Here is a 26,505-nt window from a genome sequence, read left to right as displayed (position 1 = left end):
AGCTGTTCACATCTACCTGTTTGAAATATGTTCTGGTCTCTATTGCGTTGTTTAAAATATATATTTCTAAATCTAAAAAATTAATATTTGTTTTACTGCTCTCTTTAGTCAGCTTGATACTCCATGTATTAGAATTTAAAAAAACTAAAAAAAATTTCAAAAAGTTCTATTGGTCCTCTCCAAATTACAAAAAAATTTCATCAATATACCTCTTATAGAGGACCAGGTTCGCGCCATATTCATGGTTATTATATATAAAGTGCTTTTCCCAAAAGGCCATAAAAAGGTTAGCGTAGCTTGGCGCGAACTTGGTCCCTATAGCTGTCCCTTTCACTTGAAGATAAAAATCACCCTCGAACCAAAAATAGTTGTTGCTTAAAATCAGTTTAATCCCCTCCACAATAAAATCAACCCGTAGTTCTAAAAATTGTTGAGATTCTGTCAGGAAATATTTCACTGCTTCACAGCCTTTTTCGTGATCTATTATCGTATACAAGCTTGTTACATCGCAGGTGATTAGATAAAAATCTTCTTCCCATTTAAAATCTTGTAGTATATTTAAAAGACTCATAAGATGGGCCTGTCTTGACTAGTGGTTGGAGATGTGCATCAATATATTGTGAAAGTGTGGATAAAATGGAATCGATTCCCGATACTATGGGTCTCCCCGGGGGGTGGGTAGGGTTTTTGTGCAAATTTGGTAAAGTATAGATGACTGGAATCCTTGGGTGTTCTAAAAAAAGGAAGGAGGATTCATCTTTGTTTAAAATTTTACTATCGATTCCTCTCTTAAGAAAGAGTTTATATTTCTCTTTTATCTCACATACGAGATGCTTCCTGCAATGACCAAATATGGACATTCAATTACCATTTCCTGCTGCTACACCTGTCTCCAATATAGTAAATTGGAGGCATATATAGGTGGGTCAGCATATGGGAGGATATACTGCACTTGAAAAAGACCCTGGAGGGTCAAAACGCGTTGTGCTAGCTGCTGTGTCAGCAATTTCTGCTTTTATTATTTTATACCAAATAAATGTTTATTTTAACACTTCACCTTACCTGGTTCCTGAGTTCCTGCTAAGAAAAACTTATTGCAAACATCTAAGAGGAGGATCAGATCCAGTGTATCCCTTGGTGGATGAAATACCTTTACAGTCCAGAGCCTAACTTATGTGGCTCTGGAAAGTGTGAGTGACCCTTTTTTATTTTCCACATATTGTAAATAGGTTTCAACAGTATACACTATGTATTTTTTTTCTTGTATATATTATATATAGGGTCCACAGTTACTGTGTGTTGCTGAAAATAGGACCTATACAAGATTTTAAAGGTAAAATATTCCACTGTTTGTGCGCTTTCACCTTTTTTTCTGTTCATTAAATCTGTACATGGCCATGCACACAGACGCTAATGTAGTGAGTTGAAAAGGATCAATATCATTAATGACGGTTTCAGGACCGTCGGGGCCCATAATAGTTTTTACCTTCTTGGTCATCTCCATCACACTTTCTCTGTAGCAGACACAGGCCTGTTTCAAGATTTTAACATCATCTATACAGTATTTTTTAAGTTCATCTTGAAAATTGAACTGACAATGTTGGTTCTCTTGATACCAGACCATAAACTCCTTTTTATCATCACACATCATTTGGTCATAACCATAATAGTCTACCGAAGGCATAGGACCAATATAGGACTGATTCTGGGATGTGTTAAAAAAGTGTGGAAAATATCCTTTACAGCCGACGAACCCCAGGGCCTTTGGCAATTTACTTAGTTTCATGGGGAGAAAATTTAAAGAATCGATAAATCTGATACCTAGATCAGCGACAGTCACACAAAGTGATTTAACACCTTGCGCCAACAACTCGATAGCTATTTTCTCCTTAAGAAGTTGATTCACCACAAAAGTAAGAGTCATACCTACCTGCATTATGTGCTATGAATGTGTAGCTACTAAAGGGTTTGTTTATAAATGTTATTACAAACTTCTCTAGGCACGATGTACCCTCAAACTCCCAGCACTTATCCCCTACTAACTCTGAAGCATAGATATAGTTGGGGATATGTACACCGGTCTCCTGCATACATTCAAAGTCATAAAAAATTTATTTGTTAGTAGGGTCTTCTGGGGTGTATCTTCTCATATAACAAACATGGCCATCAAGCGTGACTACAGTGTCATAGCAAACCTGACATTGGAAACCTTTACACTTATGCTCGGCCATTACAGTGTAACGGCCGCAGGAATCACAATAAGCTTTCTGACTGCACTCTATGTTTCCGGATACGGAGAGCTCTTTGTGCAACTTTAAGCACTCTTGTGAACGACAAAAAGTGCGACAACTGGAACATCTAGGGATCTCCCCTTTCACTTCTACACATTTCTGTCTGTGACAGGCCTTACAAAAATACCTGCAGGAATGATTGTTTTTGTGAGAGAATGGTGTGTGACAGTACTTACAGAAGTATGATTCCCCAATGAACGCATTAATTTTTTTAATGCCATAATAATGTTCGCCCTCATGGTATATAAACACAACTTTATCTTTACAGGGCTTGTCTGAATGAAAATAGTGCCACGAACCATGATTGTGATACATTACTTTAATTGTAATGCCTAAATGTTGTTCAAAAGCTGGGATGTCGCTAAAACTAACCAGATGATCATCAGGGATACCTACAGCTTTATGTATTTTCCTGGCTCTCTCCAACAACAGAGAGTCTGCAGGATTATCCTGAGCCACAAGGGCACAAATGCTAGCTGCTAGACACAGGTTATTATTATCATTGTTTAAATCATAAAGCCACCTCTTTTTCCTGGCAATGATACAACTATAGGGTGTTGACCGAAGACGCCTACGATGCATTACACCACCGACTCTATTCCTAACAATGATTACAACTAGCCTTAAAGACCTGCTGCCAATAATTTCAGCATTGCTCTGTACCAAGTTTGACACTGCGTTTAAAAAGGTTTCTGCATTCAATTCATCTCTACAACGTCTAATAGAGTGTAACGGTCTGCCAAGACCATCGCTATCTAGTCTTAATTGAACAAAATCGCTTGGCCCTATATCAGGCATCATTCTGTTTAAAAGCTCTTGAATAGCATCATGTACAGACTGGAGTGCGTCTGAAAACTATGTTATTCTGTCTAAATTTACAAAATGTTCATAATATTCCACCGCATTAAAATTGTTAATATCGGCGTTGTTCAACACACTCCAAAAATACAGGGGCCTCTAGTTCATCATTGGGGTTCTGCACTTTGGGGTGCTCCTGCGAATCGTTAATATTCTCAGGACTAAATGGACTTTGTTGCATCTCTGGGGAAAGTTCTGTAGGTGATGGGGCTATTTCAGTATCATTTGTGTGGGGTGTCACAGGGGTAACAGGAGTGTCAACGCCATCCTCAGCTGGAAGTACCTCAGGGTTTAAGCATTTGTCTGCATCACAAGGGGTCTTACGGCGTTGCCTAGACATCGCAGAACGTAATGCACCTCGCAATGTATTTATGGCACGTTTTACGGTTCTAGCTCGACTTTTAGCTACAAGTCTCTGTCTGGACCATTTTTTGGATTGAGATAATAAACCCCGTCCAACCATGACTAGTCACGCGGGGGTCAGTAAATTTAGTCCTGAACGAAAGGCATCGGTAGCACGGTCAAGTCTTTCTAGAGGTCTTTCTCTACGTTGTAGAGATGAATTGAATGCAGAAACCTTTTTAAACGCCGTGTCAAACTTGGTACAGAGCAATGCTGAAATTATTGGCAGCAGGTCTTTAAGGCTAGTTGTAATCATTGTTAGGAATAGAGTCGGTGGTATAATGCATCGTAGGCGTCTTCGGTCAACACCCTATAGTTGTATCATTGCCAGGAAAAAGAGGTGGCTTTATGATTTAAACAATGATAATAATAACCTGTGTCTAGCGGCTAGCATTTGTGCCCTTGTGGCTCAGGATAATCCTGCAGACTCTCTGTTGTTGGAGAGAGCCAGGGAAATACATAAAGCTGTAGGTATCCCTGATGATCGTCTGGTTAGTTTTAGCGACATCCCAGCTTTTGAACAACATTTAGGCATTATAATTAAAGTAATGTATCACAATCATGGTTCGTGGCACTATTTTCATTCAGACAAGCCCTGTAAAGATAAAGTTGTGTTTATATACCATGAGGGCAAACATTATTATGGCATTAAAAAATTCATGCGTTCATTGGGGAATCATACTTCTGTAAGTACTGTCACACACCATTCTCTCACAAAAACAATCATTCCTGCAGGTATTTTTGTAAGGCCTGTCACAGACAGAACTGTGTAGAAGGGGAGATCCCTAGATGTTCCAGTTGTCGCACTTTTTGTCGTTCACAAGAGTGCTTAAAGTTGCACAAAGAGCTCTCCGTATCCGGAAACATAGCTTATTGTGATTCCTGCGGCCGTTACACTGTAATGGCCGAGCATAAGTGTAAATGTTTCCAATGTCAGGTTTGCTATGACACTGTAGTCACGCTTGATGGCCATGTTTGTTATATGAGAAGATACACCCCAGAAGACCCTACTAACAAATACATTTTTTATGACTTTGAATGTATGCAGGAGACCGGTGTACATATCCCCAACTATGTCTATGCTTCAGAGTTAGTAGGGGATAAGTGCTGGGAGTTTGAGGGTACATCGTGCCTAGAGAAGTTTGTAATAACATTTATAAACAAACCCTTTAGTAGCTACACATTCATAGCGCATAATGCAGGTAGGTATGACTCTTACTTTTGCGGTGAATCAACTTCTTAAGGAGAAAATAGCTATCGAGTTGTTGGCGCAAGGTGTTAAATTACTTTGTGTGACTGTCGCTGATCTAGGTATCAGATTTATCGATTCTTTAAATTTTCTCCCCATGAAACTAAGTAAATTGCCAAAGGCCCTGGGGTTCGTCGGCTGTAAAGGATATTTTCCACACTTTTTTAACACATCCCAGAATCAGTCCTATATTGGTCCTATGCCTTCGGTAGACTATTATGGTTATGACCAAATGATGTGTGATGATAAAAAGGAGTTTATGGTCTGGTATCAAGAGAACCAACATTGTCAGTTCAATTTTCAAGATGAACTTAAAAAATACTGTATAGATGATGTTAAAATCTTGAAACAGGGGGCGGGGCCTGACTACAGAGCCGAACAGACGCACATGTCTGCAGCTCCAGCTTTTCCAAGCTAAATCGCTTGAATTCTGCACTGATCAAGGCTGAGAACCAGCTCATTTTGCCATCGAAACGGCAGAGGACCGGGAGACCTACACGGGAGTACCGAAAATGTGGTGTTATCCACCGGCCTCAACTAAACAACTACCACGGCCTACCAGCATGGATGGCGCAAGGGAGACGGCCGCTCCCCGATCACCACACCTTGCTGCACACACCAGTGTGGAGCCCCGTTCCCCCCCCCTATGGACCGGCGGGGATTATCCCGGTCCCCACCGACCTAAAGCAATCGGCTACACTGCCCCCAGCAGCCCACCAAGAAAGCAGCATGAAACTTACAAGGTCAAACAAAATGGCGGGCGTACCCTGGTCGTCGGTGCGAGAGCCTCAGCATCTGAGAGACAACTACGTGACAGAAGCGTTAACACGTCTAGACAAAATCTTTGAAAGATTCTGGGAAAAGCTGCACCAACACATGGCATTGCCACCATCTCCATCTAACCACGAGCCGAGGGAGAGGTGGATAGGAAGGCAAGCCGCTTTCAACACGCCACACACCCAAGCCCCTACAGTTCGGGCAGGCAACCCACCTGGCCCTAAAGTCGACCAGAGAACACCTTCAAAGCAGCACACAACTCGCAGGCAGACCACCCGCCGCAGGCGGCGACTAAATACAGCAGTCATCTACCAAGCACGAAAAGGGACAGACAGGGCCTCAAGAGGTCGGAGTATCTGCGGAGCGATGAGAACAACATACCCAGGGTCATGGGCCTGGAAGGAGGCCTCCAATAGCACGTACCTCACCATTGCCCTAAGAGTCCAGCGCTGCAACAGATCCACACGACAGCCCCACGGATCCCGGCTCTTTGCCCTACAGGGGATGGGACTGGAAACAGCAAGATCTCGTACACTCAAGATGTCGGTGCCCGCTAACCCACAAATCCGGAACGAGGACGGCTCCTCACCGGGGGTCCCCCCTACCGTTCAGCGCACCAGCTTGGAACTTAAACCCCGTACGGGTAAGGGTTGACTGCACAGCTCGGTGACCCAGGAGGGTCTGAACCGTGACACACGGACTCGGACCCAATAGGCGGTTGCGGGACTCACCTCTCACACAAGGCAGACCCTTATGCCAGATTGGACACAAGCGAGTATTAATTTGAAATATCTGACCCAATAACTTCCCACGTTAAATTTATACCAAACATGTACCTGTGCTGTTCTTGTACACCAAGATATTGTTCTCTCTAGGTACTGATCTACTAGCTAATAACTGTGGCTGTAGCACTTTCATGCATGACAAGCTCTTTGTTAACCCAGATACCACTTCTTTACTGAGCTAGAGATCACACTTATCCACACTACACAAAGCAGGCAGATCCCTTAGCCTACTGCTAAAATCTATCTACATTCCGTAAGCACTGCCTTTTGACTGTCAGTTATACACAGCGCTGACCACCCCACTAATTGTTATGCACGACTACACAAACTGACTCACACACTTAATTTAAGAATCGGTGAACACCGCATACCTACTCATAAGCTCAACAGAACAAAGACCGTTAAAGCCAGCTGGTTCCACCTAGGGGTAGTTAGCCCAACTAGCTCGGCACATATACTCCAGAGGACGCTAGGTGACTCTTCGCTGACCTATGAATGTACGTCTCAGTTATGCAGGGCACTAACAAGGTCCAAAGAGCACTCTAACTACCCAAGCCTGACCTATCTACATAATATACATGCTTGTAACCTATCCCATCCTGTGAATAAAGTCTAGTAGGTGTAACGAGCTCGAACACAAAACGCTTAGTATGTTCTAAAACCCTAATCGCAAAATGTTTAGTTTCAACCTGTAACGGGTTTGTTAGTTTAAGCTTATTAATATTATAAAATGTGCAATGTCTTACATGCCACTGTTCTTATTGCAATGTCAAAGTTTACGCCGTTGTGGCGTCATTGAATCAAATTGTAATCACCTGCACAACAAAAGAAAGAATTAAAAAAAAAAAAAAAAACATTCAAAAAAATCTTGAAACAGGCCTGTGTCTGCTACAGAGAAAGTGTGATGGAGATGACCAAGAAGGTAAAAACTATTATGGGCCCCGACGGTCCTGAAACCGTCATTAATGATATTGATCCTTTTCAACTCACTACATTAGCGTCTGTGTGCATGGCCATGTACAGATTTAAGTTTTTTACCGAAAAATACCATAGCAATTTTACCCTCTGACAATTACCATGCAAATCAGAAACGTTTCTCAACAAAGTCTATACAGTGGTTAATGTATGTTGCACACAAAGAGGGGATCACTATTCAGCACGCTCTACAGGGTGGTGAAAGGGCTGTTGGTAACTATTTTTTGGATGGGTACGCTCTGATTGATGGCCAGCATACAGTTTTTGAATCTCAGGGTTGTTTCTACCAGGGTTACCCAGTTTGTTATAATGAAAAGGCTTTTAACACAGTTACAAAGACTACCTATGCACAATTACACCACAAAACCAATGTTAAAACCCATTTTCTAAAAATGCTGGGTTATGTGGTCCGTGAGATGTGGGAACATGATTGGTCAAACCTGTTAGAAACTGACAAGGATCTACAGGCTTTTCTTATCGATAAAGATTTTCCACAGCCGCTGGAGCCTCGTGATGCGCTTTATGGGGGCCGCACAAACGCAATCAAATTGTACCACAAAGCGGCCCCAGGTGAGAGCATACACTATTAAGATTTTACCAGTCTATACCCTTACGTCAACAAAACAAAATTATATCCCACGGATCACCCGGTAATCATTTATGATAATTTTCAGTCTTTTGAACACTATTTTGGCCTTGCTAAAGTAACAGTGTACCCACCCCGAGGTTTATTTTTCCCTGTTCTACCGGTTAAAATGAATGGCAAACTTATGTTCCCATTATGTCGTACATGCACAGCCAATAACCAAACAACACATTGTGAACATAATGAGGAGGAACGATCTTTGACAGGTACTTGGTGCACTAATGAAATACAACAAGCCCTGATTAAGGGCTACAGGTTGGGTAAAATCTTTGAGATTTGGCACTTTCCTTACTCTTCCAATACGTTATTTGAAAAGTATATAAAGGTGCACCTTAGGGATAAACAGGAATCCTCAGGTTACCCTGAATGGTGTACGACTGATGAAAAAAGACGCCAATACATCGATGCTTATTACGCTAAAGAGGGTATTTTGTTAAGACCAGAGAAAATAGAAGTAAACCCTGCAAAAAGACAGATTGCCAAATTGTTTCTTAATTCCTTATGGGGCAAATTTGGTCAGAAACCTAATTTGCAAACCACAAGTCTTGTATCTGATCCTGACAAGCTTTTTGGTTTTATATTTTTACCTGAATATGAGGTGTCTTCTCTGTCATTCATAAATAATGACACAGCCTTGCTCAGTTGGAAGTACGCCCAGGGCTGTCACAGTCCATCTCGCAATACCAATATATTTATTGCATGTTTTACCACCGCCTATGCACGACTTGAACTGTATAATGTTTTAGACCGTCTTAATGAGAGATGTCTCTACCACGACACTGACTCTGTTATTTTTGTTAGTACAGCGGGTGACTGGAATCCACCTCTAGGGGACTATCTAGGCGAGCTGACTAGTGAAATACCCTGTGACACACACATTACAGAGTTTGTATCTGCAGGTCCCAAGACTTATGGTTACAAACTATCGACGGATAAAACATCTCTAAAGGTGAAAGGCATAACGCTTCATGCCAGTAATGCCCAGTTGATTAACTTTGACAGTTTAAAAGACTTGGTGTTGGACTACCCCTTGCACTCAGACCCTGATGAACAGAAAAGAATAGTGGTACGACAGACCTCAATTGTCAGAAATAAACTCCTTTGGCAGATAGAGACGCGACCGTTACAGAAAACACAAAAGTGTGTTTATACAAAAAGATATTTGGTCGACGACTTTACCACACTCCCATTTGGTTACTAACCATTCACCATGGACACTCGTTTACAACATCCTTTTTCATGCATATTGGCAGAAAAAATGCTGAATTGTTGTTGAGTAGAATGTCTCAATTTAAGCACATTACCGCTTGGAATGTACCGGGATCCAATATACTCGATTTGGTACGTAGTGTTACCCAGAGTCACAATGTTACGGTACGTAAATTACCTCTGGGCTGGGATACTTTTCTTCAGGCTATGGCTGACCTGAACATACCATCTACAGTTGTGGGCAACACTTCAAATAGAGACTATTTGGAACAATTGAAATTGCAGAGCCTTCCAAGTGAGACTCGGGACATAACACCCCATTTTCAAAAGAGACAATCGTTACCAAATATTTCTTTTAGCACCCCGGGATTAACTACATCTCACGGCTATTTGCTACCTAAGAAGTGCCCACGTATACTAAAGCATCCTGCTGATTGGTTGAAATTGTGATGTTTATTCATTGCTTTTCTGACTAAAACATTTGATGATTATTGCTTTTCCTACATATATTGTATTATAGCTTTTCCTGCGGATATTGTATTATTGTTTTTCCTGTGAATATTGCATTGACTTTTTTTTTGTCTAATAAACATTGCTATATGAGTTAATTTGGCATTTATTTATTTCTCCGATTTATATAAATCTGTCCTCTGTGTTTGTTCTATACTTTAAAAAAGATCCCAGACACATCTTTCAAAAACATGCCCAGACACAATCCCTTTACTCCGCAATATCCCTCCTCTAAATGAAATTAAAAATAAATGTAAAAAATCCAATCAAAGAATGTAATACCTCATACAGCCATATGGTGGCACACTCTATGAACATTGTATCGTGTCTATAACACCCCGCGATGTGGTTTCATTAAAATGTTCGCTAATATGTAATAAAGATCATGGGCGTGGTCATAACACGCCGTGTGTGAGGACTCATAAAAATGACCGTTACTACGTCAAAAATAGCACTGGGGCCGTAATGTGCCATGGTTGTGGTTTAGTGCCATGGTTTAGTAAAGAAGGGGCGGTACACACATCGATTAAAAAAATAATAATAACTTCTAAAATAAGTTTACATCTGATTGAAAATTAAACCATTTTTTTGTGGAAGCTGTGTGTTTCACATCCAGTGGGAGGTGTGGCTAGGGCTGTATAAACAAAAACAAAGGTGATGTACCTCCTACATGGCAGAGAATTTAGCAGTGAGACTGCAGGCATGATCTAGCAATCCACTAAATTGGCTTCGTTAAACTAAAGTTGTTTTGTTATAGATAAAAAAGAAAAAAAAAGGGAGATGAAATAGTGCTAAATAACAAGGAAAGAGGTAGCACACTTATATAGGTAAATTCTCTCCTAAACACCCTGAAGAAATGGTAGAAATATAAAATGATAGGGTGCGCCAAGGGGTAAGGGGTATAATATATGTAAATAGGAAAATAAAAGTGGAGCAAAATATGCAGAGTCCTTAGATATCAATACAAGTGTACCAAATGGTAAAATCAGGATTCCAAAATAAAGTCTTAATAGTAGCAGTACGTGAAGGCCTGGTAAAGTTTGCTTGTATCCTCAGGTTTGTAAAACCACCAAGATGTTCATGATCCGGGAACATATATAAAAAAAGAAAAGGGCTCCAATAGTGTAATAAGTTCAAAATAAAATATAACAGATAAAAAGAAGTTCCAAATGGCCTACTCACATGGAATAAAGCTAAAACTAGCTCTAGTATAGTGTGCCTGCAGTGGATTTGATCCCCCACTTCAGGAATATCGAAGGAAGGTGGAATCAGCAGATATCGGAGCAGCAGGGTATGGGTAAGAACTAAAATAAGAAGTGCGACAATAGTGCTCTCCGTATAAAATATAATAAAACAGGAGTAAAAATAGATCAAATGTACTCTTCTGAGCAGATAGCCCGCTCAATGTAATCAGCGTAGGTGGTATAATCCCCACCTGGGATTCTTGGTGAGGTCCTCACTGGAAGAAAAAAAAAATAATCAGGATGCTAGGTAATAAAAGAAAAGGTCTATGGCACAATATACTTATAAAATGGCCAAAAACCTTTATTGTGACAAAGAAAAGCAGTAAAAACAGTCCACAACGCGTTTCCACCCACAAAGGGCTTTTTCAAGTGGTAATAAAACATTAAATTTCCACTTGAGAAAGCCCATTGTGAATGAAACGCGTTGTGGACTGTTTTTACTGCTTTTCTTTAGTCACAATAAAGTTTTTTGGTCATTTTAAAAGTATATTGTGCCATAGACCTTTTCTTTTATTACCTAGCATCCTGATTTTATTTTCCCAGTGAGGACCTCACCAAGAATCCCTAAGTGGGGGATCAAATCCACTGCAGGCACACTATACTAGAGCTAGTTTTAGCTTTATTCCATGTGAGTAGGCCATTTGGAACTTCTTTTTATCTGTTATATTTTATTTTGAACTTAATACACTATTGAAGCCCTTTTCTTATATATATATATTTATATTCCTGGATTCTGAACATCTTGGTGGTTTACAAACCTGAGGATACAAGCAAACTTTACCAGGCCTTCACGTACTGCTACTATTAAGACTTTATTTTGGACTCCTGTTTTTACCATTAGGTACACTTGTATTGTTATCTAAGGACTCTGCATATGTTGCTCCACTTCTATTGTCCTATTTACATATATTGTACCCCTTGGCGCACCCTTTCATTTTATATTTCTAAAGTTGTTTTGTTACCTATAGTGTCCGTTTAAGCAGATGCAATACATACTGAAATAATTAGTCTTTGGCTCTGGTTATTTCCAACCCACCCATGCATCTTGACCCAGAAGTTCACTAGGTCAAAAGCTTACATGGTGTGGAATGCACCCTTATACCATATGAATTAGAACAAAAGGGTGGTGTATTGGGATGCTTGTTGGCACAGCACTACAGGAGTGACACAGCACAAAAGATCTTCTTTTGCTAGCCCAGCACTGTGTGCATTTGTGCATGGACTGGTGACCCACACTCTAAATACTCTACATATCTGGAGTGGTCTACTGGGATATTTCCTAGAAAACGGCAGTGTCTGAGGCTGACCAGTCTTTCTCACTATGATGAGTATGCATGATGTTCTGGATGTGTTTACAAGTGAATACAAAATTAGATTACACATACACACGAGTCAAGGGAAACAGAGTCTGTGTCTCTAAGGTGTCTCTGTGTCCTAAAGTTCCGTCATGCTGAGCAGGTCATACTGATAAAGGTTGCAGGGATAAACGAGGTCACTTCTCGCAAATCCAGCCGCATCTATCTGTCATATACATATACTGCATGCGTCCGCAAACGTAATACCATCCACACTGACATCTGTAAGATTTGCATGCAATATGAGACCATTTGCTTAAACTTGCATCCCTAGGTCGAACACCTACAACACTATCTTGCAGAAGTATTTATGTGTAATTTTTTCATTTTACTAAAAGTGATGATTTCAATAGACCTAAACCTGCCTTGCAAAGACGTCTCATTGAGCTGCATTGGGAAGTCTGTGATTGGACAGTCACAGAACATATGGGTGGGGCTAGAAGAGGAGGGCTTGCAACGGCAGCAGACAAGAGAACTTCAGGTTTTGCAAGCTATTTTTAGATATACGCCCAATGAAAAACGGCATACTTAAATGCATGTATGTTTTCATTGGAGGTATATCTAACAAAAAGTGATTTTTAAAATGAATTAATTAAATTATTTTGAGTTTGGGCAGTCAAGTGTCTCAATAGTAAACAAACAAACAAGACAGAAATCTCAGGCTCAGGACAAAGGCCAGGTTTGTGGCTGGTAGAAGACAAAGGGAACCAGTAACACGAAAACAATCAGAGAAGCCAAAAAAGATGATAATCCATACAAGCCAGCATTCAATAAGCATACAGAGAAACGCTAAGTTACAAGTAGAATGTGCCAAGACAATCGAACATTGTTTATAAGCAGAGAGAAGTGAAATTATATTAAGAAGCATGTCAATGATTGTGCAGAGAGAATCGCCTGATTTTTATGCTAGAATGTAGCAATGAATCAAATTTCTGCTGATACTAAGCAACAATATGAAATGTCAGGTAGCAGTTGCTAAAGCGGTAAAGGTATTGGCATATATTATATAAAAAGGAGTATTAATAAACTGGATAAAAATATAACTGTGCCTCTTTATAAATCAACAGTAATACCCTACTTTAAAATGTCCCTTTTACATTGAAAATTGGTGTTACATATTAAGCCTGTTTTGTGGAGTGGGATGTCTCACTCTTCAAAACATGTAATGATGACTGAAATATTGGGTCTGCACATCACAGGTCACGCGAGCATGTCGGATTTCTATGGCAACCCTGCCCATAGTGCAGGAGTCCTTACAGTTTCAGCACCCTGCAATAATGTGTATTAGTTTAGATGAAATTTAAAGAGTCATAACTGTGGCTACATTCTCAGGTCCCATCCTTTTGTGTGATTTGGCGCAGGGTGATGATGCTGTCCAATAGCATGATGGTTATCCATATATATATATACTTCTCTCTTTCTTGTGGTAATTACCCTTGTTGTTTTTTCTATTACCCGAAAGTGCTTTCTGAGTGTATTAGTGTTTCTGTTGCTGACCCAGCTTAGTTTAGACTATTCTGCTTTTCTGGTATTCCTGACCCCAGCTTGTTTTTTTGTTTATCGGTAACTCTGGAATCCTTGACCTTGACCAACGTTCTGACACTGAATTTTAAATCTGGCTACTCTAATGGCCAGTCTACAGAATATCACTGTTTCTTTTACATCATACTTACCAACGGTTTCCCTATTCTCTGTATGACCCATCATACTTACCAACGGTTTCCCTATTCACTAGGACCCTTCAAAGAGCCCTTTAGTAGTGATCTCTGCAAGGTTCTGTAGACTGGGGGCCGGTCAGACATGGTCCTTCTGTAATGCACCAGGTTGACTGGCTTATTTTCACTGGTGATGCTTTCCAAACCATATAGTCACCTTTCATTTTAATGAGGGACAAACATACATGTGCTTAAGAATACACTTGGATAAAAATGGTCTATGTCTACCAACAGAAATTGCCTTGAGCCTCTGGGAACTATAGACACATTAGTAATGAGGAGGTGTGGAGCTTTTAAGACTCTGCTAATGACTGGCATTTTTAATTAATTCAAGCTCACACATTATCGGTTAAATATTGACTAAGACATTGGAAACTTACTGCTGGGTGTACAGAACCATGAAGGCCAAATATCAGCATACAATTATAATAAAAAGAATGATATAATTTGATACATACAGTATGTATTCTGTTCTTTGTAGGAATCCAGGATGTTTGGTGTAGATAAGCTTCACAGCAAAAAATAAAAATCAATCACGTAAAAATGATTTCAAATTGTAGGCGAAAATAGTAAAATTTGAAATGAATTTTGTATTCCTGACTTTTCACACTTTTGTAAATACACATGACTTAAGGGTGTGTTTAAACTGTTCTAAGCTTGTTTATGTTTGGGCAAAAAAAAAAAAATGCTTTGTTCTGGCTCTAAATTACTTATTGAATTGTGCGAATACCTATATATTTGCAATAAAGCACCTGAACGTCTCCTTATTTACCCTCATGATACGCTTTACTTATTAGCATTTAATGCATTTATATATTACCAACATATGTTAAAGTGCTTTAAAATTATGGAAAGGGGAAGAAGTAAAAAGGGTACTGCTCAAACAAGTGTACAGTGTATGAGGATTTGAGGTATCCTGATATACTCCAACAGGGTATAAAAAGAGAAATTAATGTGAATTTTAAATTTAAGGTCAAAATTACATCTTTTCCACATTCATATCTTTTCACGGTTTCTTTATTTTCTTGAAGACACATGCGGAAATACAAATAATGAAATAAGATACATATATATGCCTGTGTTTATTGACACATAATATGTAAGATTGCATAATATATGGGTACCAGTATTTATGATTGAAAAGATGTGTATACCAAACATACCAAACATATTTTCTGGTTTTGTGTCAATTTGCAAACACAGATCTACATTACAATCTGGCATCAATAACCGATTGAATCAAAGTAATAACAATCCAGCGATCCCTTTTACATTGAACACTAGAGACATTGAAGATGGAATGTAAGAAACATGGGATGAGGGTAGTAAGAGGCACTGGGGTGACTGTAAGTGAAACTGGGAAGTTGTAAGAGATACTGGAACAGGGTTGTAAGAGACTCTGGAGTGGAGTTATTAGAGACACTGGCAGACAGTAAGAGACACTGACAGGTATAAGGGATACTGGAGGGTTGTAAGAGACACACAGAAGGAGGATGGTCGTGTAAGAGGCACACTAAGCAGGTATAAGAGACATGGAGAGTTTGATGAGACACGGGGTGTTGTAAGAGACACACAAAGGTGCAAAAGGTTGGTTAAGGTACACTAAAGGGGCATAAGAGACACAGGAGAAGGTAGGAGACTACAAAAGAGGGATACATAAAAAAGTATAAGACACCCAAAGGGGGCAATAGGATGGGTAGTAGGGTCAAAAGACGGATTAAGAGACTTAGAGATGAAGACGCATTTTAGGGAGGGGGGGGGGGGGGGCAGCAAAGCGCATCTTCATCTGTGTAGACAAAAAAACGTGCATCGATGCTGACTAACACAAAATAGGTGTGTAGCAACAGGCAAGGAGAATCCATTGTAGTCAGATCTAGCAAGAGGTTGGTCCAGGCAGCAAAGGTTCACAAGCAAAAAGGCTAGCAAAGGGTATAGTTACCAGCAGAGAAACGTACCACTTCACAAGGTACATGAATATTTGTAAACCCCCTGCGGTGTCACTAATGTAACATTCTGCCCATTCCTGCAATGCTTTTCGTGCCAAGGTGTCATTTAAAATTAGCCTATACCGGTATGTTCAGTGGTAAAATTTATTTTATTTATTATTTTATCTTTTTTACTTTTAAAGCGGCACTGTCGTGCCGAATCCTGTTTTTTTATTAACCCCCCTCCCGCCTCCACTACATCCAATTGACCCCCTAGCCACCCCCAAATACCCCTAAGCCCCCCAGATTACCTCTTTTTTAATCTTTATTTTCTGCCCCGATCTTTATTCAGGGCGCCACCATCTTTGTGTGGGTAGGTGAAGTCCCTGTGGGACATGTCATCGGCCCACACTAGATAGCACTGAGATTCCCGCACTTGCCCAGTGAAACACCTGGACATGCGAACGGGAATTTCCTCTATTCATTCATTCGTCAGACAGACGAATGAATGAATAGAAAAATCAGACGAACAAACTAACACTGAGTATCAGTGTTAGTTTATTCGTCAGTTTATTACAAGGAGGGAGCTACCGGCACGCACTTCCCTCCTTGTAATATGTAAAGATAGAAGCGGCAGGGAGCTGTGCTCCTCGTCACTTCATAAGCCCCCCAGGTCCCCCCCTCACTCTATGGGGGTCAATATGACCCCCATAATAGCACAAGGGAGATTAGAATCTCGCCAATGCCCCTACTCGCTATACCGCGAGTAGGGGCATGTCTACTAAACAGTGAGCAGCCTGTGGCTGCTCACTGTAGAAAAAAAATTACATAAATTACAATAAGGGGGGGGGGGGGCGGACCTATTGTCCTCCCCCCCTCCCCCACCCTGAGCGGCGGGTGGGGGCCATGAAGATAATGAGGGGGGGGGACCTACTGTCCTCCCCCAGGCCCCCACCCCCGAGTGGCGGGTGCGGACCATAAAGATAATAAGGGGGGGGACCTACTGTCCTCCCCCCCTGAGCGGTGGTTGGGGGCCCTAAATAAAGAGAGGGGGGGGACCTACTGTCCTCCCCCCGGCCCCCACCCCTGAGTGGATGTCCAATCACAGTGCTCTGTGTCATTTTACACAGCGTGGGAAAATTCCAAAGAACTTTCCCACGCTGTGTAAAATGACACAGAGCACTGTGATTGGCTTAAGCCCACCAATCAGAGTGTTCTTAGCCTAATCCCCCGCCCTGCGTAGCTCAGTCTGCGCGGAGCCCTCCATGGGTGAAGATGGATTATTATTTTGCGGTCAGGTTTTTTTTGGTTTTCGTCAGGTTTTTTTTTGCGCTTGGGTTTTTTATTTTATTTTAAGTTCGACGGGCATAATGGCTTTTTATTTGGCCTTTTTTGGGGCTGAAAAATGAAGATTTTAGAAAAAAGAAGACGTCAAATGGTAAGTTACATTTTTTTTTACAGGTTAGTTATTTTATTCCCCCCTCACTATTTTTAGGGTGAGGGGGGTAGGTAGGGGATAGTTAGATTTGGGTGGGGGGGGGGGTGATTAGGGGCTTGGGACCCATAGTCACCTTGATTGGGGGGGGGGGATTTTCATTTAGGGCCCCCACCCGCCGCTCAGGGGTGGGGGCCGGGGGGGGGAGGACGGTAGGTCCCCCTCCCACCATTCTTATCTAGGGCCCCCACCCACCGCTCAGGGGTGGGGGCCGGGGGGAGGACAGTAGGTCCCCCCCTCTCTTTATTTAGGGCCCCCACCCACTGCTCAGGGGTGGGGGCCGGGGGGGGAGGACAGGAGGTCCCCCCCCTTATTGTTTTTTTAGGGCCCCCACCCAACGCTCAGGGGTGGGGGCCGGGGGGGAGGACGGTAGGTCCCCCCCACCATTCTTATCTAGGGCCCCCACCCACCGCTCAGGGTTGGGGGCTGGGGGGAGGACAGTAGGTCCCCCCCCCAATCTTTATTTAGGGCCCCCACCTACTGCTCAGGGGTGGGGGCCAGGGGGAGAGGACAGTAGGTCCCCCCCCCTTATTGTTTTTTTAGGGCCCCCACCCACCGCTCAGGGGTGGGAGCCGGGGGGGAGGAGAGTAGGTCCCCCCCCCATCTTTATTTAGGGCCCCCACCCACCGCTCAGGAGTGGGGGCCAGGAGGGAGGATAGTAGGTTCCCCCCCCTGATTGTTATTTAGGGGGCCCCCCCCAGCCGCGCAAGGGGGAGGGGGGGAGGTTATTGGGTTGTGTTTTTTTTACAGTGAGCAGCCACAGGCTGCTCACTGCTTACTAGACATGCCCCTACTTCGCGGTATAGCGAGTAGGGGCATATTATTTACTAATACTACGTAATCTTTACTTAGTATTAGTAAATGTGGCTGAAAGACCAATTTAAGTCTTTCAGCCTTTTAGTAGATAGCTCCCTGATACCGTGGGAACTAGGGGGTTATCTACTAAGCGGCTGCAAGATGCAGCCACAGCAATGAATAGGATCGGAGTTTCATTCATTAGAATGAAATTGCGATCCGAACAAAGTGCCAAATTGCGTTCTAAAAGAAACGAACATACTGTTCTCAGTTTCGTCTAAAATGACAGGAAGCATCGCGGGAACACAGAGGAAAGGTAAGAATTATGGGAAAATTGCTCTGACCAGCGGAAATGAAGCACACTTTGCTCCTCCGCTGGTCAGAGCTGGTCAAGCGGAGGAATCCTCCATAAGGCAAAGAGTCCCTACTTTGTCTTATGATTTTAAAGAAAACTAAAGAAGACAGGAAGAAACGGAGAACAGATCCTGAGAGAGGGAGAGAAGAGGAAGAGATTGAGGAAAGGTAAGTTCGGCATGACAGTGCCGCTTTAAATAGTTTTTTTGGTCTAGAGCAGGGGTGGAGAACCTTCGGCTCTCCAGATGTTTTGGACTACACCTCCCATGATGCTTTGCCAGCATTATGTGTGTAAGAGCATTATGGGGGATGTAGTCCACAACATCTGGAGAGCCAAAGTTTGCCTATCCCTGCGCTGTTGCTCACTTAATGTACATATGATTTTGTAAACATGTTTTAAGGATTTTATGTGCACTAACAAATAAAAAAACGGTGATTCACTTTCCAGAGATGTTCACTTTACAAGCGGTAATCTAGAACCTAACTCGATGTATTGTAAGGGTCTCAAAATCCGAGATAGTGTGGATTAACATCTTTAAAATAGAATGGTGTTAAATGAGGTGCAACTAAAATTTCTGACATTTGGGATTGTACAACAGCAATATATATGAATGCAGTCGGTAAAATAATGCTGCTGGAACCAGCCAATAACTTGAGTAGTATTTGTTTTTATAGGATTTACTAAACTTTTAAATATTTCCAAGCTATAAGTCCCATGCTGTTCTTCAAGCTGTTTATGCTTCAGTGATAAAAAAAAAAAAAAAAATCATGATCTAAAGTTCTCAAAAGAAAATTCCCAATTTAAATTTTTTTGCATAAAACACACTGATTAAACGAATGCATCAAATGTAGTGAAATCTTACTTCTCAAACAGGAATCGGACTGCGGTGAAAAGAAAGGCACAAGGAATGGCGAGAAGTAAATCTCGAGGCTCCGGGTACTGAGTCTCCTCTGTCTCTTTCATGTCTTCCCAAGTCACCCCCGGAGGGAGCCAATACTCCTGTCTCCATAGCCACTGATTGAGAAACGTATCCATCCTGCAAACAAGATAAGCAGAATGTTATAATGATAATCTCTTGTAAGTATATAATACAGTCGCGAAATTAGTCACTGCGGGAAAAAGCATGACTTGGCCGAGATTACAGCCACTCCTGGACTATAGTAAGTCAGGGATAGGCAACCTTCCGCACTCCAGATGCTGTGGACTACATCTCCCTTGATGCTTTGCCAGCATTACGACAGCATTATGGGAGATGTAGTCCATAACATCTGGTCTAAACACTGTCTATAGAAGAACACAGATACATAGATGGTCTTGACGTCACGCTCAAACAGAACTGCGCCAGCACCATTAGTCACTCCTGTGTCTGATGTTCACTTTCAGAAAACTATTCTAAATTATTCGTATTTACATACATCAATGTACAGATTCACTCAAGACAGCAATAGAATGAGAATCTCCTTTTGGGAGAGTGTGTGTCGCAAAAAAGTGCTTCTAGTGAAATCTGTGTTAAGCAGCTCTGTACATTAGTGTGTATTACCCTTTATTTCACACACAATTTAACACCCAGACACAAATTGGGATATGATATACATATATCTTAAGTGGAGCTCTATGAGGGTTTGGGGGTTGCCCCTCAAGATCGAACCGTGCACATCAAGTGGATATATATACAAAAGATATAGAAAGTACAATAGAGTGCAGATTGAAAAACACTGTGATAATTCAATTAAGTAGCAGAATGGATCACTCACATTTCAAAGAGCCTATAATATTAGCTCAGTGAACAGGTCTTGCATGCTTTTTAGGGCAGCATCCCACCACAATTTTCTGTTAGGGTTTCCTCCGGAAAGATAAAAATAGTAGAAGCATCCAATGTGTAGTATAGTTGTTAAAAATACTGTAAATTGATAAAATTAGGTATTGAACTCATGCAAGCTGACAGACACAAATACTGACAGAAGCAAACACAAACTCAGATATTAAAATTTAAGTAGTTTTAGTTGTCCTCCTCTTTAACAGGAGGGTGTTTGCCATGGGATCCAGCAGGGTTCAGGCACCAGTTTAATTCGGGGCGCTTTGTATGCTGTTCCAGCTTCCCGTAAAGTGATGTCCATTCACTACTTTTTACTGTAAGCGCTCCTTTTTCAGAGAAAAGGCAGTGTTTACATTACTGCCTAGTAACACCTCTAGTGACAATCACTCAAGACAGCCACTAGAGGTGCTTCCTTGTCCCTTGCTGCACTATGTGCAGCACCTGCATTCAGCGACACAATAGCCTTGTGGGAAAGCATTGGATTGGTTGTGATTGTCTAGACTGATGATCCCAGCCATGGAGGCGGGGCCAGCTGCTGTGACACCAGCAAGGTGAGGGAGAAAATGTAAGTAAACTCACCTTTTAACTCCACAGAGAGGGTGGAGGGGACCTAAACGTCTATTCGAGCACTATATATGTTTGTATTGCTGGCTCTATAGTGTTCATTTGGTTTGATTAATGATTACTGTTAAAGTTAATGGGATGCTCCGGGCATCATAACCATTTCATATCAATTAAGCATTTATGCTGCTTGGAGTCTTCTGATGCCTTCTTACCTTCAAGCGTTAAACCAGTGGGTCCAGGCACTGGTCTAGAGCTCCTATCTTGAGCTGTCCAGCATATGTTGAAGTATTTGCGGGAGCAGCAGTGAAGGAGAACCTCAGCCGATGCTCCTTGCCCGTCATCGGCAGCTCATAGCAAGTGATGCTTTAAAATCACTATGGGCAGTCGGTCTACAAGATTTACAACAGGGTTTATTTTCTAGACAAACAAAATCAATAAACTGAGTAATATGACGCAGCAGGGACCTTAGGTGATCTTTAAGATGTCTTCTGCTCCTCAGTTTATTGAATAAACCCCTAAATGTATGATAACATATGTGAGTGTGTCTCATGTGTCTTCATAATGTGATTATGTGTGCTTAAAGAGTATGAATAAAAGCACAATGTCCTATTTTAGGATCCTCTCTAGGGAACAGTAGGTCTTACACTTGTCCTTGTATGTCATTAACAGCTGCATTCCTTTTGATATGAGGTTGCCATAGGAGGCGCCATTGGGAGTATGTTATTAACCATAAAGGCTCCTAGTAAACGTGTGTATATATATATATATATATATAGGAAATACAATATTCCGTCAATGGCCTGTACAAAATATCACATTTAGTTGCACGTAAGTGTCTTTCTTGTGTTTATAATTATGAAGCCTCTGTGCTACTTTACTAAGGCTCTGGAGACACAATTAAGAAGTAATGAGTTTATTCTAGGTGCACAGGAAGAAACAAATTTAAATCAATAATCCTGTAGTGTATTTTGGATTTGTGCTGCCCTAGACACGAGTAAATTTGCCCCACCAATTTGTGTCAGGGCCACTTTTTTGACGCCCCCCTGAAAGTGCCGCCCTAGGCAAATGCCCTGTTTGCCTTTTGTTAAATACAGCCCTGCAATAATCTCCTTAAATTGGAATGCAGGAATTATTTCAACACAAACCCAGGCAGGATTTTCAGCTACACCATTTATGCATTCCCTAATTATCAGATTCAATGTGAACATACAGAGTGATCTTTATATAAACTGCAGCTTCAACAGGGGTTTCAAAATGGCTTCTTCCAATCCTCCTGTTGACTGTTTAAACGGACAAACCATGTGCCTGCCCTAATATTTCCTTCTTCAATCCACAAATATATCTAAATATCTGCCACATTAAAACCATTGTCAGATCAAGTGAATAACATTAATTATATATTTACAAAGGCACCCGCCGGTGAACAGTCAGTTAAATTTAATGTGTTGGAAGCCAAAAAAATGGGCAAGTGAAGAGATCTGAGTGACTTTGACAAGGACAAAATAGTGATGGCTAGACGAGTGGGCCAGAGCATCTCCAAAGCGGCAAGTCTTGTGGGGTTTTCTTGGTATGCAGTGGTTAGTATCTAACAAACATGGTGCAAGGAAGGACAACTGGTGAACCGACATCAGGGTCATGGGTGCCCAAGGTTTATTGACGCACTTGGGGAGAGAAGGCTAGCTTGTCTGGTCCTACCACATTGCTGAAAAACGTAATGCTGACCATGATAGAAAGGTGTCACTGAGTAACACAGTAAATCGAAGTTTCCTGCATATGTGGCTGCGTAGCCACAGACCGACCAGAGTGCCCAGGATGTCCCCTGCCTACTGCCAAACGCCTTCAATGCGGAGTGTCAGAACTGGACCATAGAGCAAAGAGTATTGCTTAGTGTAATGAATTGTTTTCTTTTAGATAAGGTGCATGGCTGGGTCCGTGTTCATCGTTTACCTGGGGAAGAGATGGCAGCAGCATGCCCTTTGGAAGAAGGCAGGCTGGCGGAGGCAGTGTTATGCTCTGGGCAATGTTCTGCTGGGAAACCTTGGGTTACTTTGACATGTACCACCTAACTAGATATTATTGCAGACTCCTTCATTGCAATCATGTTCCCTAATGGCAGTGGGCTATTCCCGCAGGATAATGCACCCTGCCACCCTGCAAAGAATTATTGAATGGTTTAAAGAACATGAAAAAGAGTTCAAGGTGTTGCCTTGGCTTCCAAATTTCCCAGATCTCCATCCGATTGAGCATCTACTGGATGTGCTGGAACATCAAATCCGATCCATGGAGGCCCCAACTCGCAACTTGCAGGACTTAAAGGATCTGCTGCTAAGGTCTCGGTTCCAGATACCAAAGGACACGTTCAGAGGTTTTGTGGAGTACATGCCTCGATGCATCAGAGCTGTTTAGGCAGCACAAGGGGAACCTGCACGATATTAGGCAGGTGGTTATAATGTTGTGGCTGAAGAGTGTATATATGGATGAAACATTTATAAGTCCCCCCCCCCCCCAAAAAAAAAACATGATTATCTAGATTAGTCAGATGAAAACACTGAACAGCAAACTAGTGATGCTGAAGGGGAGTGTGGTGGTGAATTAAGCTGAACCTGGGCATGGTGTAGGTAGTGCCCAATAATTTAATCTACAGCGGTTACAATGTAAGGAGACTAACATGGTAATTCAATAAAGTGAGCATTTAAAGTGAATTTCAAATTTAAGGCCTACATTTAAGCCCCTACCCCCCCCCCCCCCCCCCCCCAGTCCTGTAAAGGGTTTAAAAAAAAAAAAAAACTTTAAACACTTAACTGATTCTAACTCCTATATCCCTTGGCACTGGGTCAGGGTCCTCCTATGACGTCATTGCTTTTCTATGGGTTTTTTGAAAAAAAAGGCATGAGGGTGACAGGGTGGCTGGATGGCAGTTTTAACCCTGTAGGGTCAGGAATACATGTTTGTGTTCCTGACCCTATAGTGCTCCTTTAAGATGCTACCAGTTGATGAAAAGGGACACTAGCAACCCATACTAATTCATTGAAGTGGTCTGGGTGCAGCACCCTTGTCAATTTAACCGTGCAATAATAACCTTGCAGGGTTTACTCCAGCCACTAGAGGCGATACTGGGTCGTTAGACTTTTGGTCGCCTGACACTGGACATACCTACGCTATGCATGACATCCAGAGTCAGCTTAAACCCCATAGGAAAGCATTCATTCAATGCTTTTCTATAGGATTGTCCTAAAGCGAGTGTGGCGCATGCCATGCATGCGCTTTAGGTCCCTGACATTGGGGGAGAAGGAGCAGAGGCGAAGCCTGCCCCTGCATTGAGGGACACAGTTACTTGTTCAGGTAATTAATAAAAGGGTTCTGCGTTGCGGTGGGGAGGGTCGGAGTGCGTGAGCGACGGAGTCATTGTAGGGCTAGTAATAAAATCTTGTATTCCTGGCACTATAGTTTCCCTTTAACATTCAACCTTTTCCGTTCAAGGTTTGTTTTCAATTTTTTCTTCAAAAATATAATAAGGCCACAGAATGAATAAAATTTGCTTTTTCTTACCAAAATTATCTGCATGTTTTATGCGGCATGTATTGTGTAATGTTATGGGTACTGGATGTAAAATAGGAATAATGTGAGTAGCTGCAGAGTGCAAAATTACTGTGAGATGGGAAGACAACACATTAATTTTCACGCCTCAAACTGCTGGAACCATGTGTCAAACCTTGTGCTAATGTATGAGCCTTGTTTGCATAATTCTTAGCTTCAGTAAACTATTTATTTGACACAAATATTTTAAATGCTCTCACATGTCCTGCAAAAAAATGATGTGAAACCAGAGAAATTGTTTAGCAAAAATACTGCACACTTGTTTTATTACTTAAAGGGACTCTATAGTCAACATATAAAAGCAAGAAAGACAGGTCCCCCCAGCCTCCCTTCTTGCTTTTATATGAACTTTCATTTATTTAAAATAATTTTCAGAGCGTTTTTATATTAAAAACTTACCTCCGTTCCAGCGCCGAGCTCCCAGCCATGCCGCGCCCCCTTTTTCGGCAAAATGACGAAATCGCGGGGCCCAATAGGATGCTTCTCAGAGAGAAGCGTCATCGCGATGTCGTGCGCATGCGCGGCTTCGCGCTGCACCAATCGCTTTCTTCATAGAGCGGCATTGACAGCCGCCCTATGAAGGAACTCAGCGCTTTGCGTGTTCGCGAGCTGAGCTGTCTGTTAGGGAATCTATATCTAAATGTTGTGTAATAAGATTGACTAGTTTATCTCTTTCAGGTTCCAATCCTCAGAAAAAAACTTGGGAAAAGTAGGCAACGCGTACATGCATTAAAGGATACAAAGAATATTGAGTATATTGTCTGTTCTAACTACAACATCAATGTTAAAAGTAACAGCAACTAAAAAAGTTACTGAAAACTGGCTACAAGAGCAACATTCTGTGCTGTATCCTACTTCAGCATCAAGAGTTTTTTTTTTTTTTGTAAATACGTTTTTTATTCATGGTAACAAGGTTGAGCAATAACCATGGGACTCGCAGGTCCCCATTAGCGTGTTAAACATCATATAACATGTACAACCTGTGCGGAAACAGAGTTATGCAACATTGGGTGTGTGTCCGAGCCTGCTTGACTTTTGCTTAGTCTGATACATGAAGGTTTTGGAACAATTGTAATTGCCATATGTGCGTTTAGCGAATGCACCCTTTGTCAGGGGTGAGCAGCTGCAAGACTCTCATTTCTATCAAAGCTTAACTTCCCGATTCACCTGTGCGGGAGTGTTTTTTTCACCTTTTCTCCCTTTGTCTATCTCCTCTCTCTTTCTACCCTCTGCTCTCTTGTTGCCCTGCACTCCTCATCCCCTTCCACCTTTCCCCCCTCCCTATGTAAATGCAAATGCTCATACGGGTTCACAGGCCCATAGAGTTGACGGACACGCTGGTCCCAAGTATCGTAAGTTCATTTAACTATTGTAAAGACAGTGATCCTGGTAGATGAGTTTAGCTATTTATTTACGTAGCTGACTATTCCCCGTTTTGCTAGAGTTGTGTGTTCTAGTGTTTGTGCAGCTTGTGAATGTGGAACGCATTAGTACTTTGCGTCGCGTGTGTATCTGCTTAAGGTTGGTTTCTCAGTGCAGCATCAAGAGTTAAAACCAAACCCACAGCATTCTGTGTACACTGAAAAGTAGAAATGAATAGGTCATATGTGAAAATGCAAGGTTTACAGAGATGTGAGGAAGTTCCTGTAGACATGTTTCGCAAAGCCATGTATACAGCAATGTATTATACTATATTATATAAAATGGAGTATAAAACCATCAGGGTGTTATACGAGTGAGAATTCAAAGTGATTTTTTAGGCTAAAGTAGCCACACTTGAAGCATAGCTGAGACTTTTAAATCAGCTATTTTGGTCTTAAAGGGACACTGCAGTCACCAGAACAACTATAGCTTAATGTAGTTGTTCTGGTCAGTATAGTCAGTCCCTGCAGGCATAGTGCTGTGAACACTGTCTTTTCAGAGCTCTCTAGGGACACCTCCA

General features: G+C 41.7%; 1 protein-coding gene across 1 annotated transcript in view; it reads right to left on the bottom strand.

Annotated features, from left to right (window-relative positions):
* LOC134611761 (ceramide synthase 2-like) overlaps positions 1 to 26,505 on the bottom strand; it is a 112,318-nt gene that overhangs the window by 71,155 nt on the left and 14,658 nt on the right. Inside the window, exon 2 of the mRNA XM_063455968.1 lies at positions 19,449 to 19,622. Coding sequence (XP_063312038.1) covers positions 19,449 to 19,621 — 173 coding nt within the window. The 5' untranslated portion in view covers position 19,622. The remainder of the gene's footprint in view (positions 1 to 19,448; positions 19,623 to 26,505) is intronic.

Source organism: Pelobates fuscus, chromosome 5, assembly GCF_036172605.1.
Source record: "Pelobates fuscus isolate aPelFus1 chromosome 5, aPelFus1.pri, whole genome shotgun sequence".
In the NCBI taxonomy this organism is placed as follows: Eukaryota; Metazoa; Chordata; class Amphibia; order Anura; family Pelobatidae; genus Pelobates; species Pelobates fuscus.
This window is presented reverse-complemented; position numbering and strand designations above follow the sequence as displayed.